A 16,609-nucleotide genomic window follows, 5' to 3' on the forward strand; every position below is an offset into this window, starting at 1 on the left:
TTTCAAGTAAAACTTACTTAAAAAAATAAGTGTTTTTAAGTAAATCCAGCTTATTATTTTTTACAGTGTAGTTACAATCGTTTTCAGTGGGGCATTTTTTGTCCCTAGGATCACATGTGTCAACCAAAATTCTTACATTTATCAAAAATTATTAACCTTTGCCAATTTTGTGCAATATTCAATCATCACAGTCAAGAAATCAAAATCAGAATGCCACAAAATGTCCCTAGGATCTCTTGAGGGTTTAGAAAATAGTGTTGTTGAATTTGCATATTATTGTGTTTTGCTTTGGAACCGAAATTGGTACAGAGAGAACTGACTGTAATGTACTAATATTATATTGTATAGTAACTGACATTGTTTCTGCAGATAATAATAAAACACTGCATTTTCTGCAGTATCTTAATAGAAAAATATTTGAGCTGAAGGGCCAAAGCCCTGGAGCGCCAGACCTATTTTACACAAGACTGACCTAATGCAAATAGTGACACATTTAAATGTAAAATGTCATCTACATTGACATTTACAAGGTTAAAAAGCCAACAAAAGACAGAAAAGGACACGGAGTACAGAATGAAACACGTTGTAGGTGGTGCCATTATATCAAACCTTCATAGATAGGGCCTATAGACCTCCATTGAGTTATTGAGCAGACTTTACTTTGAAACCTCAAGTCTTGTTATTGAGAAATAGATTATCAATTGTGGTCATGGGAGATTTGGTTTGCCATAAGAGCTATAGAAGTCTCAGGTCAACTGCATATATTCTCCCACATAATCCACAGGTCTCAAAAGTGCAAACATCTCTACATGAAAATCCATCACCAACGTCCATTGATTTGTGAAGAGCATTGACAGTGTACTGAGAGAAGACAGCAAAGACATTTTACAAGGACATTCATATATGTGTGAAACAGAGTGTACTGACGTTCATAGTCCCAGTGCTGAACATGATACAAACATTGAATGAATCAAAACGAATCAATGAACCGATACATCAATGCTTCAGCTAGTCAACCACAGTAAATGAACTAATAAATCATTTGATCAGCAAATCAATAAACCAATGTATAAAAAATATCGAATCAATAATGGAAGCCATAAAGAAATTATTTTAATGGGTTAGAATATCAATGCAAAAATGGAGATTGAGATTGGCAGCATTAACGGATCATTACATCAATCGCTTTACACTTTAGTTATTTTCCCTACATTACATATATAACCGCACTCCATCATATCTATCATTGTAAGCAGTGTGTATGTACTGTACGATACAATGTATCCAGTCCTGGTGTCCTATAGAATGACACATCGTGTCCTTGACGATCATGACATTATAATGGTCACATTCCATGAGCACATAATAAAATGAAAGATCACAAAGCGATGGCACGCTTTCATTATGACGTATGCACGCTTATTTAAATCAGCGAGTTCTTAGTGCGACATACTGTCAGCGAAATTACCCGCTTCGTTTTAAGAATATAGGTGACAGTATTGTACATTTATTGTACATCGCCTGTTGCACGATTCGGTATTTTACTGCGCGTGTCTCGAATCTTACCTCGCTCGTAAATCGTAGCAAAGTTTCATGAACCCAGCTGATAGTGTGTGAATAATCCTTCAGACACCTGATGGAAAATTGCTGGGAAATACACCAGATTCCCGATGGACAACGCTGTTCTGTGCTGTATAAAATAGCTGCGCGATGTCCCTGGAGTCTTGATTACGCGAGAGTTAATGTCAATCTCCCTATTAGAGAACAGCAATGTGCGTATGTCTTGTTGATGTATCTCAACTATCTCTCACACACACGGCACGGCAGGCTATCAGGCAAATCCTCTAAAGCCGTACGCTGATCTTTTAAAGGGGCCGCGCCACTCTCTACTTTCATATGTGGACGCCGTAGGCTACACTTTTTACTCTGGCTTGGGTAGTTGATACAGTTATCTCGATAATCTAAAACTCGCTCTAAACCAAACGTTGATAACTGATTTTGTTGGTTTTTTGTATGCATTTAGTGTAGAGTATCCTACTGCGTAAAGGATGTGGGTTCGTTGCTCAGCACGCAACGCATATTGATACAAATGTAGACTATACTTCAAAGCACTGTCGCTGGAAAAAATCCCCAATGCATGTAAAAACGTTTGACAAAGTAATAACAAAAGCAAAAAAAAAACAACATTTAAAAAAAAGACTAAGTTAATTTTTTCATTGCAAGTTCCTGTTTATCTTTTGCTGTTATTACTGTAAAATCATAATACATTAAATAAATACGTCTAAACATCTTTAATAATCTTTGCCATTTCATTTATTTTCTATTTGAATTACAGTAGAGTAGTTTTACCATAGTAACTAACTGTAGTAAAGAGTAAAATAAAGTTAATGACATATCAAGAACAAACATTATGCTAGAACCTCAAATATTACTTACATGTTTCTTCCAAGCATCAAAAACACAACTCTGTTCCTGCATCTAGTGACTCAATATAACCTTTGACTACAAAGCTTAAACAATACACACCTTTTGAACCTTAATCAGCCATTCTACTGATAAGATTACATAAATTTGCAAACAGGTAAAATTCACAGTTTTATCAAAATCAAACAGATTTAGGGTAAGTGTAGCCATTAGGCCCACCACCAAAAATGTAAGGCATTGAGACATTAAAAAGTCAATTTATGGAAATAATCTGCTTTACAAAATAAATGTGATGTATTTATTTTAAATGGGACATTTCACAAGACGTTTTTAAGATGTCAAATAAATCTTTGGTGTTCCCAGAGTATGTATGTGAAGTTTTAGCTCAAATACCATATAGATAATTTATTATAGCATGTTAAAATTGCAATGTGCCGTTTTTGGATGTGTCTTTTAAAATGCGAATGAGCTGATCTCTGCACTATATGGCAGTGTTGTGGATGAATAATCCAGATTTAGGAGCGGTATTATCCCACAAGTGGAGCCAAATTTCAATTACCTATTTTTCACATGCTTGCAACTAAGTTACTGGGTTGTTCTTTTTCACATTTTCTAGGTTGATACAAACACTGGGGATCTAATTATAGAATAGAATTTTATGATATGTCCCCTTTAATGTAAAATGAATCACATAATATTTAGTGTTTGTAGTTCACATGTTTAATTCTTTGGCAATCTATCTTTCAGTAAGGCTTATTTGACCTTGAGAATAGCTTTGTGCGCAAGCTAATAAAACACAACTTTCCATTACAAAGAAAGTTATATAAAATTATAAAGTACCATTTGTTCAAACACGCACAAAAATATTTGCCACACTATCAAACAAAGAAATGGCAAAAAATTGCAGCAATGTTTTTATTTTTTGAAGAGTCCTGAAAAACATCAAAGTTCTGATGTTTCTTTGAAACATCAAACATCTGAGACAGCATGCACTTAAATGGGGCCAACTCAACATTGCCAAATGCGACCGGGCTGGCTTGCAGGGCGCCTGAAGGGTTTAATCTCTGGGTATGCACAGGGTAATGCTGCCAACCCCCCACAACAAAGCACGTAAACTCGCATATCAGAGGATTTGTTAGACTTTTTGATTGTCCATCATTTTGACAGACATGCACTCTGAAAAATGTCTGTAAATTTACGGCCTAATTTTACGCTACTGAGCTGTTTTTATAACAGTTAGCCCAGGGCTAAAAGTAAATATTTTTTTCAACTGGCTGATTGGGCCAGTGGTTCAGATTTTCACTTGCCATGCCAAAATTTTCACTGGCCTCACCAAAAAAATATTTTTGTGTCACATATTTAAATTAATAATTTAAAGGTCAAATATAATTGTATTCATCATTAGCCTGTCAGGAATCATGGAATTAAAGGGTACATGGGCTTAAGTGATTAGGTATAGGCCTACCCTATTTTTTTTAGAAATGAAACGGAAGTTTAGCGGGATACTAGTTACCTCGCCAAGAAGCCCAGCTTTTCCCTTCAAATTGTGCAAAGTGACATTGCGAATTGAAAATTCTGTATTTTCGATTCGCAATGTCAATTTGCCAGCTGGGTTTGAAGTGAATCTTTTCGAAATTAGCAAAAAAATAAAACAAACAAACGCGAATTACGTGCGTTTCCATAAGTTATTTGAGCGAATGACAGTGGTATTGGTAACCTAGTAACCAACAGTAAACAAAACAAGGCACGCTTGAAAAATGGAGACAAGACTGCCATGTAGTCACAATGAGGCAAGTTATTCATTTAGCAGTGCAGCTTGTAATTGCCAAACTGAATACTGTGCACAGAAGAAGGAATGCAGCATTTTTGGTTGTTACCAATACCGTCATTCGTCATTTGTTGGAAACGCACCTAATTTGCATTTTGGATGGAATCCCAGCTAATTACACGTTTTGTCCAACAAGTTAGTCTTCCCAGATTAACACATTTATTAATTTTGAAGTGTAAAAATGTGTTTCCTAGAAAAATAAAAATCCGAATCTTCACTTAAAAATTCAAAAATGTTTTTCCATCACCATGATTTTATGCGCATTTTAAAGTATTACAACTAAAACAAGATGGATATGCCAAATTTCGATTAAAAAAAATATGCGAAAACATATTGGAAGTAATTCGTATCGTTCTCTTAGCGCTCGACGTCGTCGCAATGTCCTTGCTTCTAGTGCCTTCATCAAAAATGCATGCTGCTTCTGTGCACAGCATTCAGTTTGCACTGGTAATAAATTAATAACTTGCCCCATACATCCCTTCCTGTCTCAATTTTCACAGCGTTGCTTTGTTTACTGTTGGTTACTAGGTTACCACCACCGTCATTCACTCGAACAACTTGATGAAAACACACCGCGTTAATTTGTTTGTTTTTCTTTTATCGCGAATTTTTAAAGGATTCGGGATGGATGAAAACCAAACTTTGTTTGCGATAATGTAACTTATATGTGGGAAAATAAATGTGCTTTTGTGTGTTATTGTGTGTAGCCTGCTTGAGACTGTTCTTGTTAAGTCCCATATTCATTGTTGTAAATTCAGCAATCAGAAACCTTTCATCTCTGTGGAAATTAAAGAATTAGATATGTATATAAACTATTAAGGAGAGTACAAACAAAACACACAAATAAATATATAAATAAAATATAATAATATTGAAAATAAAATAATTTACATTTAGGACCGCAGATCTATAAGACCCTGGTAATAGCGTCATCTATTGGATGACTAAAATAATGCAACAATTGCATGGTTGCTCTGTTAAATTCCTTTATTAAAACAGTAAACGGAGAATCAAATCACTGCTGGATTTAAGGGAATGGTCAGAAAAAGGGTATATTGAGCATTGATTAAAAAGTATTCTTATCTGTAATAGTACTGTGCACTACCTTTCCAGCCTCCTGACAAATTCTGAAAAAAATAGAGCATGATGAATTGAATATACCCTCATACCAATAAAGAATAATACGCCATTTAAATACAGATCTGCACATACCTGTATGTAGCATGATGGTATAGGGATGTTGTTTATATACAGTACACTTAAAAATGATTCATTCAATTTACTCATTTTTTTTAAGGTTAGTGGTTGCAATCAATTTATTTAAGCTACATATACAAAAGCTTTTTGTTTTTTGTTTTTCAAATTATTTATGCTGAAATGTAGCTTAAATAAATTAATTGCGACCACTTACCTTTAAGAAAATGAGTTTGTCTAAGGAGTACAGCAATACATAAGGTTTGGATACCTGTGTTCTACAAAAAGCTTAATCCATGAATCACACAGTTCATATGCTATACAGAACATAACCAAAATTTAACACGTGGAAACCAAAATTGTTTGTCACCCACTTTGGCAGGTGGTAAAAAACTAGGGTCCTTAAAGCGGCAAGAAACATTACGAAGCGATTCGCTTTTAATGACACACCTGAATGAGTTGCTGTACCGCTAGATGGCGCCAGATAATAAGATGACGTTTGTACATTGCTGTACAGGTGAACTCTCCTGAGGTGAATTAACAAAAAATCCCTGAATGCCTTCTCATTAATTTATAGCAAAGATAGTTACTAAGCATGCTAATCATTTATACAGAAACATTCCCTACATTTATACCTAAATGTTGAACTTTGGAACTTTTTACCTCTCTGTGGATAAAAAATTAAATGACAAGTTACTTGCCGGGTTGTTCTTTAACATCAAAGCTGTTCTGCTTGGATGAATCTGATCTGATGGAGTTTCTCCTATTGGTTATACCACTATACACTTCAAACACCCTGCATGCTGGTCAGTGTTTAACCAGTCTGACTTTATATTGAACAATCCAGATAGGACGATAAAACAATATTCTAGTGCTGCAGGCATGAAATACGTAAATTTCGGCTTTGTATTTGATGGAGTATCAACTGTCACTGTCCCACAGGTGGGACGTTTGGCATTACATATTTAAAACAATAATTACATAGTCTAAACCTACACCAATCTTGACAAACTATATACCGTTGGAAAGCTCTAAGAATGTAGTTTTAATATATCAACACCATTTTGAAAAAAAAAGTTTGTAGTAAGAGTCATTTTCTAAAATGTCGCAGACCAACAGTTGGGCCCAAAATGTTATTACATATTTATTTGTAAATATCCCATTAACCTGAAATAACCTCAACAAACTATATATTGTTGGAAAGCTCAGGGAATGTAGTTTTCATATTTCAAGGCCATTTGATGATAGAATTTGTATAGGGACAGTTATTTTGTTAAATGTCACTCACCCCATAGGAATACATATAAATGATTATAAATTTATAACACTAATACCCTATAAACTTGAAATAATCTTGACAAACTATATATTGTTGGAAAGCTCTAGGAATGTAGTTTTCATATTTCAAGGCCATTTGATGATGGAAATTTAGTAGGGACAGTCATTTTGTTATTTGTCACTGACCCAGTAGGAGTCCATATGAATTCGTAAATATTCATAATTCTAATATTCTTCAAAATGAATATATGAATCTTCAAAAATCTTGACAAACTATATATCGTTGGAAAGCTCTAAGAATGTAATTTTCATATTTCAAAACCTTTTTGCATTAAACACAATGCAGAGACAGTAATTTATCAACTTTTGACAAGATATTGCAACTAACCGTTGACACCTAGTGGCCTTGGTTGGTAAAACCACTAAAAGTGTGACAGAAACTTCATTTTTTGTTATTTTCACCTAAAATTTGGTTCGGAACTAGTTGAGACTTGTGTCTTTATTGGTGTCGTGTTTTGAGAGTAAAACATTTTAATTTTTATATACATTTGATTAGAGAGTATATACTTTATTGCATTATTTTTATTATTAAAAATACATTTAAACGGGTATAACTTTTTTGTCATTTAATATTTACAACTTTAAACACCTCAGTGTAAAACTATAAATTGTCTTCTTAAAAAAGAGACCAAGATTTTGCTTCTAAACCAAAGAATGCCAGAGTTATAGTCATTTTAACGTGCAGATCACCTTTTCACCCCCCCCCCCACTCAAAAGAGGCAGTGACAGTTATAGGGTTAAGACTGTAGGTGAGCCCCATACCCCATGAACATCAGCCACATGCAGTTTCTGCTGTTTACAGCAGGTTTGGGTGAAGATAAATTTAACCAGTTATAAAATATGAGCAAATCTGTCATTAAGTCCTTTATTTACAACCCAACACTGTTTTTCACATCTGTAACCTATTAAAACTAAATGTATGTTTTGTGTAACATCAAAAATATATTTTGTGACTGAAGTGAAATATATGCTTGTCAAACAGATGAGATCATTGACATACAAATCCATTCAGCTTTTATTTTTACAGCTTCAATTTTTGTCCAGTGTCTCAAAACATAAAAATAAATACAGCTTTACAGTAAGAAATCCAGTGTCTTCTCAAGTTGTGGGAAATTATTTAAAACATCTTTGGAATAAGATTCATATCATAACAAAACAAAACACTTTCTTTATGATCTTTTCATGAGTATAAGGGCTATGTCTTCACAGTTCAAACATTATTATTACAATCACCATTGAATAGTCAAACTGTTAAAGTGTTGTCATGTCTTTATAATGGGCATTAACCCTTTAAAATAAATGTATTGGGGACTGCAGCACCATAGCAACCAAAATAATTAAACCTACAAATCAAATACAAAACGATTTTTGATTTGACCACCATCAGACAAAAATGGTCTTGCATTAAAATGGTATTAAAACCGTTCATTTCAATATACAAATTTAAAAATTCACATACAAAATATTACAATTTAAAAAAATATATCTACAAAATAATTACACAAGGAAGGCCAATCTCCTCTAACAGGACGGGGCGAACAGGGCACTTAGTGACAAATACAGCATTTCGTGATTTCCATTTCGTAAACGAAAATTGTCTCTACACAGTTCCAGCCTTGTGTGATTTTGTGCGCGATCGCACAGCACTAGTGGCAAAACAATCACAAAGTCTTTTGGATATCTTCAAGGTCACCCGTCGTCACTGGAACTGAGCATACCGCTCGCCATGCTAAGGGTTGTAGTCCGACATAAAGTGGTTTGGCACATTTATCCTCGCTTACCCCTCTTTCGTATTTACATACATTCCCTTTATCTTTTCTTTATTATCAGGCAGACACTTGCAGTAATACTGTCCTCCAATAGGGCACAGATCCCAGGGACACCCCGTGGGTCTCCGCGTATCCACCTTCACTTTCCGTCTTTCAGGTGCTGATATTCTCCCCTCATGAGGGCACAAGTTCCTCAGGTTTCCTGCTGGGTCAGATTGATGTTTCATTACTGCCGCTGTAGTGAGCAGAAGGGAAGAGAAAAGGAATGAGGATACATGCGGGTTAGGAGGCAGGGACACAGGTAGGTACAGCAGCTACATGCCACATAGACAGCAGGTGTAAAGAAGTTCTTTGTTTCGGCATACATGCTTCAGTAGACACAAAGGGCTAAACAGAATCAGATGGCTCAGGTTTCACAAACATGCAAAATGAATGTCAGCTTTTCTATTTCCTTTTCAAGACTATACTGCAAGGATAGTCAATATTTCAAGTAAAACATACAGTACCAGTCTTTCTACAGCATCCATAGTACTCAACCGAGTGCCACCTTAACTTCTTTATCATGGTATAAATATGCATTTTAAATGTTTTCTGAGTCGGTCAGCTTTATTTTTCCACCACACACATTATTAATTACTAGGATTGAATATCAACAGTCACATACAAATGACTTTCTTAGGTCTTTCAGTGGCCTGTACTGTAAAACTGATGTAAGAGATGTAGCTTTATATGTACAGCATGTGTGAATGTCTTGTAATATAATACAGTACATGGGCAAGGCTGTAAAAACTAAACAATAATCTACAGTTTGTTCTTTTGCTTTAATTGTAATTTTTAAATACTTATTATTCTTACAATTTAAAATTGATATCAGGAATTGTGAAGTTTTACTTGTATTGGCATCAGCTGCAGACATTTTGATTGTGTTACAACACTACTTGTACATTATTGATCAGATTGAATTTTGTGTGACTGACAATAAAAGAGGAAACAAGAGTAAGGTGGGGTAAAGTAGGGGTGGAGCGTAAAGAAGTCTTACTCAGAATCTGATTGGTTGCCGCCGTTAACCGTCCCTGATCTTAGATTCATCGCCATGCCGTTTTGTTGCTCTCGTGGGACAGGAAGCCGAAGAGGAGGCTTGATCAGGACGTTGTTGCCCCCGTCATTAGAGGTTATAGAGGGCACTCTGGGGGTTATGGTGGTGGAATTGTAGTCTGACAGCTTTTCTCTTAATTTGTTTTTCATGTTTTTGTCTGTCAGTGGAGGGGGATATGTGATCTTATTCTTCAGAATACCTGTAAGACGAGAGAAAATGTAAAAACATTAGCAAAATGTCTCATTGTGCACAATTTATCAGTGCATGTTATTCTAAAAAAAAAAAACTTATATTTTTTATATTATAATATTTGATCAAAATGCACAAAATTGTTTTTGAAAAAGCTTTTAACTGGGTATAAAACAATGTTATTATTTCCCATACTGTAATATAATAATCTAACTAAATATGATTTGATATTTTTGTTTTGTTTTTCAATGTTTCTTCTTTTACTCATATCTATAGATCAAGATGATGAAACAAATTAACTCTTTTCCCGCCATTGACAAAGTTTTTCCCGCAATCCGTATTTCCACTATTATACACCAGGTGGCACTTTTACTCAAATTATAAAAGCCAGAATTAACAGGTCAAACTCTGTGTATGTTTTGAGGATCGCTCTGAATCTGATCTCTATTAAACGTCTTTCACAAAAATGGAATTATCTCAGCCTTTTGCTCAAAATTTGGTATTTTTGAAGAAACCTACCCATATTTGAGAGGTGATAAAAAGAGAACAAACGAAGGTAGGATGAAACAGGCTTTTTTGTTTAGATTGTATGTTTTTTTATTTGATATATAGTAATTAATTCCTAGTAGATAAAAGTTCTGAATATTATATTTTACTCATAAATATTCGATCTATTTTACTTTTATAGCGCTTTTCACAATTTGCATTGCCACAAAACACAAAAATATTTTAGCCCAAAAATATTAGAGACAAGAAAAATACAAAAATTATATAAAAATAGGAAAATTATATTTAAATGGAAATAAAATGTATTTATGCATGTGCACCATATATGTTAATATGATAATGATTACATGATGTTGACTTTACATTACAAATCATTAATAATTCATGGTTATTAATAATTAATTGATTAATAATGGACTGTCTGTAGGATTGTAATTTAACCATCATAATCAAAATATGTGAATTAGCATATCTTTAAACTGGCTTTATTTCAAAATCTTATTTTTTGTTTCATTTCGTTTTCACATTTCAAGGGGACTTTTTTAAAATGTAAAATAAATATTTGGTGTCTCCAGAGTACGTATGTGAAGTTTTAGCTAAAAATACCATATAGATAATATATTATAGGTTGATTTCTGCACTAATTATCAAGCGGTATTATCCCCTTCTGACATCACAGGGGGAGACAAATTTCAATTACCTATTTTTTCACATGCTTGCAGAAAATGATTTACCAAAACTAAGTTACTGGGTTGATCTTTTTCTAGGTTGATAGAAGAACTGGGGAGCCAATTATAGCACTTAAACATTAAAAAAATCAGATTTTCATTATATGTCCCTTTAACATACATTTATAAATGTATTTATTTGTTCATTTATAATCACGATACTACATCATTTTCTTAAACAATCTCTAATTGACATGAATTAATTTAAAAACATGTTTATGTGTCGCTCTTACCCTTTCTTTGTTCAGGGTGGTGGTTGCTATTGGGTTGTGTGGCTGGTGTTGGGTTTTCTTTGTCCTGAATAGTTTCTCCGGTGTGATTGAGTTTATTCTCCTGATGGAGCTCCACATTGACTTTAGTTTCCACTCTCAGTCTCTCTGCCCCTACTGGATCTTCACTGTCACTGGCCGTCATGGCTTCAGTTGGCCAGTAAGGCTTCACGTGATTGGACACGGTGTCCACTAAGACATAAAAGATGAGCATTAATAACAAAGTGAAGCTTTTAATGTCAGTTTTAAAAGTTTCTCGAATGCGACTTCCATATTTACCCTGAATGTTATTAAGAAGGTAAAAGCTGTCTCTTCTACCTTTTGGAGTGCTGTGTATCGGCTGCCTCTCATTATTCCATTTTGGCTTCATTTCAATGTCTTCGTCTTCGCTGTCCGATGAATGAGAGGAAGCGTATGAGCTGCTGTGTTCGTCCACGGAGAGCTCACTGTCTGAATCCGAGTCTGAAAACATGCAAACCTTTGTCAACATCTCAACAAGCGATTACTACTTACACAGCAGCTCTGGATTACTTTCATGTAATTCTTATATTATGTTGTCTAACAGTATAAGCAAATGCATATGGATAACATGCATAAAGTAAATATGGGTTTACAAAAGTTTTTCCTACCATCTGCTTTAGTGCCGTTATGAAAGAGTGAGCCATCAATGTCGCTGTATCCGGCTTTAGCATTTCCAGATGAAACACCAGGCTTCTGACCTAATTCATCTCTGTAAAAGTGTGAGACAATCAAAGAAAGAGACATAAAAAAGAACATCTGAGCATAAATTCTGTTTTAAATACAAGATTAGACTCATAATACCGTAAATATTGGAGGAAAAAAATTGTAAATCTGTTTTAATAAATCTAAATTCTGCAATTCAGCAAAAAAAAAAGACAACAAATATCAACATTAATACTGAATATCGTCAAAATTGGTGTCAATGTACTGCTTAGTTTTATTGTGAACAAAAAATACTTCAATTTATTTTTAGTGCAGTCTCACACACATATGCATATATATATATATATATATATATATATATATATATATATATATATATATATATATATATATATATATATATATATATATATATATATATATATATATATATATATATATGAAGAGTTTTGTTGCAAAACGAGATAACCACCGTTTTTTTTTAATTCTTCAGAAATCTTGTTTTTTGGTTGTGCATTCCAATTAATTTGGTTGTGCATTCCAGTTGGTTTGTTTTGATTTAAACCTTCATAACTTAAAAAATACAGCTAAGTAGCACCATAAAACTAAATACTAACATGATAACATAATAATAAACATGTTTTGAAAAAAAAAGTAAAAAAATGTTTATATATATATATATATATATATATATATATATATATATATATATATATATATATATATATGTATGTATATATATATATATATATATATATATATATATGTATGTATATATATATATATATATATATATATATGTATGTATATATATATATATATATATATATATATATATGTACGTATATATATATATATATATATATGTATATATATATATATATATATATATATATATATATATATATATATATATATATATATATATATATATATACAATACAATATATTGTGTGTGTGTGTTTATATTTATCACTTTTATCATAGTCATTAGTGCTTTAAAGGAGACTTTTTTAAGATGTCAAATAAGTCTTTGGTGTCCCCAGAGTACATATGTGAAGTTTTAGCTCAAAATATCATACAGATAATTTATAATAAAATGTTAAAATTGTCAATTTGTAGGTTTTAAAATGCAAATCAGCTGAGCTCTGCACTAAATGCAGTGCCGTGGTTGGATTAGGGGGCGGTATTATCCCCTTCTGCATTCACCAGGGGAGCCAAATTTCAATGACCTATTTTTTCACATGTTTGCAGAGAATGTTTAACCAAAACTAAGTTACCTGGGTTGTTCTTTTACACATTTTCTAGGTTGATAAAAGCACTGGGGACCCAATTATAGCACTTAAACATGGAAAAGTCAAATTTTCATGGTATGTCCCCTTTAAAACTATAAAATGACTGAGGTTTTGTGGGCAAACATCCATGTGCATGCATTCCATATAGTAGTGCAGTGTTGCGAAGCAGAAGCCATGCACCTTGGCACATGCATTTGAAAAGAGAAACATCATGCAAATATTACAGAAAATCATACATTATGAGATAAAGAAAGGTCAGGTAAGATAAAAGCAGGTGAGATCCAAGTGTAGCGCTGTGCCCCAGCAGTAGCTTTTTACCTGTGCATGTAATTAAGGTAGCTGCTGTGGCTCTTAGCTGACCTGACTGTGCTGTCCAGCGATACAGTGGACTCGCCGATGGCTGAACGGAACATCACCCCATCTTCCATGTATGTGTTATTACAGTTCAGTGTGCGCTAAAATAAAATATAATAAAACATTACTGCAAACTACTTCCTTTGAAAATAAATAGCTTAAAATGACGTGCAAATTAAAATGACTTGGTTATTCCTTTGCATATAAAATTTGTTCAGTCTGATCCTAACCAGAGCTTTGAATGATGTTTGATGTATTCATATTTTAAAATGACTGAAATTTACCGTGAGTAGGGAAGTGCGTGTGGTACTGGACTCATCAGGCAAAGGTTTCTTCCCCGTGAAAACGTTCTTTAGATTTTTTCTCACCTCTTTACTGAACACAATGTAGAAGAAGAAGAAGAATACACCCTAAAAAAAGAAATGTTTTATTATTTATAATTATATTTTTGCTTTGTTTTTCAATGTTTCTTCTTTTACTCATATCTATAGATCAGTATGATGAAACAAATTAACTCTTTTCCCGCCATTGACGAGTTAACTCGTAAATTAAGAAAAAAACGCTTCCTTGCCAATGACGAGTTTTTCCGGCAATCCGGATTTTCGCTATTATCCACCAGGTGGCGCTCTTACCCAACTTATAAAACCCAGAAGTATTTCCTTAATAGTTCAAACTCCATGTATGTTTTGAGGATCGCTCTGAATCTGATCTCTATCTCTTCTGAAAATCCTTCACAAAAATGTAAATATCTAAGTTTTTTTGCTCAAAATTTTTAATTTTTGGAGAAACCTACCCATATCTTAGGTGATACAAAGTAAACAAATGAATGTAGGATGACATTTTTTTTTTTAAATAGATGATCTGTTATTTTATCTTATATATTGTATGTTTATATATTTAAAGAAGTACATTTTCTGTAAGGCATTTAACTTTTGTGAAAATCATAAAAAATGCTGGCATTGCTGGCAACCTTTTTCTTTTAAATGCTGGCAGGAAAAGAGTTAAATATATTAACGATCTATCTACACACGTGTAGAGTGTTCAAATCCAATAATCTGACTAATGCTAGATTTATATATTTTCTTAAAAGCATTACCTGCAGACAACTAAAGATGGCAAACAGGTAGTGGAAGAGCATGACATCATTGTTAACTGCTATTAAACCCAGCAGCCAGGTGGCGCTTACAAGCAACAGCAGTAGGAAGGCCATTCGAAGAGCAGGTCTGGTGGACACATACAATAACAAAATATTAATAAAAATATTTATTAAAATCCAAATCATTGTGAATGAATCACAGTATAGCTCTTACATGACTCCAGATTTCTGAAAAGCACGCTGTCTGCGGCCACATGATGCCTTTGCAGCCATCAAAAAGATGACAACGTTAACCTGCAAAAGAGAAATGTGTGTCACACATGCATGTAAGCATTAAACTAACTGTAGGTATGAATAGGTTTCGAATATATGGACTCACCAGCACTATTACCGCAATGGGTCCAGCGAAGCTGTAGATGATGGTGTCGTGGACAGAAAGCCAACAGAAATCGGGGTTCCCATAGCCTTGAGGATCAAGACCCACGGCCAGTCCTGAAAAACACAAACAATAACATTGTACATTTCTTTAAGAAGTTGTGAGATGTGCACTTGTGTAAAATTTCAGGGTACATTTTTAGTTACTAGGTTTTTTTGGGTTTGGCTAAGGTGCTTTTGTATTGCGTTGCTATGTAGTTACTGGATACAAAGATGATCAGGGTGGTTGCTTAGGTGTTATGAAGTGTTTACTAGGATGTCCTTTGTGTTTTCTAGGGTGGTCTGAGTAAATGCAAATAATTTTCTAGGTGGTCCCTACATTCTTGCCTGTAAGTCTATGGGATATTTTATAAGTCAGCAGATAAAAATATGTCCGTACAACAAACAGTGCAGGATCAGAAAAACAGCAGTTTACTACTTAGTTTCAGAGGTTTGTTTAAATTCCTAACCCCAAGTATGAGTAATGAACCTTTAAAGGATTAGTCCAAAAAAAATCCAGATAATTTACTCACCACCATGTCATCCAAAATATTGATGTCTTTCTTTGTTCCGTCGATAAGAAATTATATTTTTGAGGAAAACATTCCAGGATTTTTCTCATTTTAATGGACTTTAATGGACCCCAATACTTAACAGTAAATAAGCACTTTTAAAGCACAACTTCGTCTATTTCCGGTCCTGTGACGCACCAGCGCGACCTCACGTAATATGTCATTACGCCGAAAGTTCACGGATGACGTATGTGAAACTACGCCACAGTGTTTACAAGTGTGGAGAAAGAGGACCGTTCCGACGTTGCTTTATGTGGAATGATATTAAAGGTGCAGTGTGTAGATTTTAGCGGCATCTAGCAGTAAGATTGTAAATTGCAACCAACCGCTCAGACCACCGTTCACTGAAATGCATAGAGAAGCTACAGTAGTCACCACAGGACAAACATGTTCTTGTCTATGACAAAATTGACAAAACACACTCTGCACTAGTTTGTCCATTTAGGGCTACTGTAGAAACATGGCAGCACAAAATGGCAAATTCTATGTAAGGGGACCCGCAGTGTATGTAGATAAGAATGTCTCATTCTAAGATAATAAACACATACCAGTTCATTATTTAAGGTCTTTATACACCACTGATATTAGATGCTTCTAAAAGTTACACACTGCACCTTTAATTAATGTCTTTATGTCCGTTTATTGTTTAAAATGGTCCGCAAAGGTGAGTTTCATATATGTAACACTTGACCTTTTCATGGCATTACGCAATTACGTGAGGTTGCGCTGGCGCATCACACAGCTGTAGGAAGAAGAGAAATTGTGGTTTAAAAGTGCATATTTTTAATTTTTCTTGCCAAAAATGACAATCGTTTTGCTAGATAAGACCCTTATGCCTCGTTTGGGATCGTT

The 16,609-nt window shown here is 34.0% G+C and overlaps 2 protein-coding genes across 8 annotated transcripts in view; both read right to left on the bottom strand.

Moving 5' to 3' along the window:
* gramd4a (GRAM domain containing 4a) overlaps positions 1-1,856 on the bottom strand; it is a 52,806-nt gene extending 50,950 nt beyond the window's left edge. The window contains 1 exon segment of the mRNA XM_073866492.1: positions 1,567-1,856. Within this exon segment, the coding sequence (XP_073722593.1) occupies positions 1,567-1,595 (29 nt within the window). The 5' untranslated portion in view covers positions 1,596-1,856.
* A 5,925-nt stretch (positions 1,857-7,781) lies between these two features.
* The window catches only part of celsr1a (cadherin EGF LAG seven-pass G-type receptor 1a), a 124,633-nt gene continuing 115,805 nt past the window's right edge, over positions 7,782-16,609 (bottom strand). For 2 of the 7 annotated variants that reach the window (XM_055189653.2, XM_055189647.2), the window contains 10 exons: positions 15,151-15,263; positions 14,986-15,065; positions 14,772-14,898; positions 13,960-14,085; positions 13,640-13,776; positions 11,972-12,072; positions 11,622-11,804; positions 11,307-11,534; positions 9,593-9,848; positions 7,782-8,758 (listed from right to left, as the gene is read on the bottom strand). In XM_055189653.2, the coding sequence (XP_055045628.2) occupies positions 8,728-8,758; positions 9,593-9,848; positions 11,307-11,534; positions 11,622-11,804; positions 11,972-12,072; positions 13,640-13,776; positions 13,960-14,085; positions 14,772-14,898; positions 14,986-15,065; positions 15,151-15,263 (1,382 nt within the window). In that variant the 3' untranslated portion in view covers positions 7,782-8,727. Of the gene's footprint in view, positions 8,789-9,592; positions 9,849-11,306; positions 11,535-11,621; positions 11,805-11,971; positions 12,073-13,639; positions 13,777-13,959; positions 14,086-14,771; positions 14,899-14,985; positions 15,066-15,150; positions 15,264-16,609 lie in introns of all 7 variants that reach the window. The other 5 variants (XM_055189651.2, XM_055189650.2, XM_055189648.2 and 2 more) reach the window with 5 other exon arrangements.

This window comes from Misgurnus anguillicaudatus, chromosome 1 (genome assembly GCF_027580225.2).
Source record: "Misgurnus anguillicaudatus chromosome 1, ASM2758022v2, whole genome shotgun sequence".
In the NCBI taxonomy this organism is placed as follows: domain Eukaryota; kingdom Metazoa; phylum Chordata; class Actinopteri; order Cypriniformes; family Cobitidae; genus Misgurnus; species Misgurnus anguillicaudatus.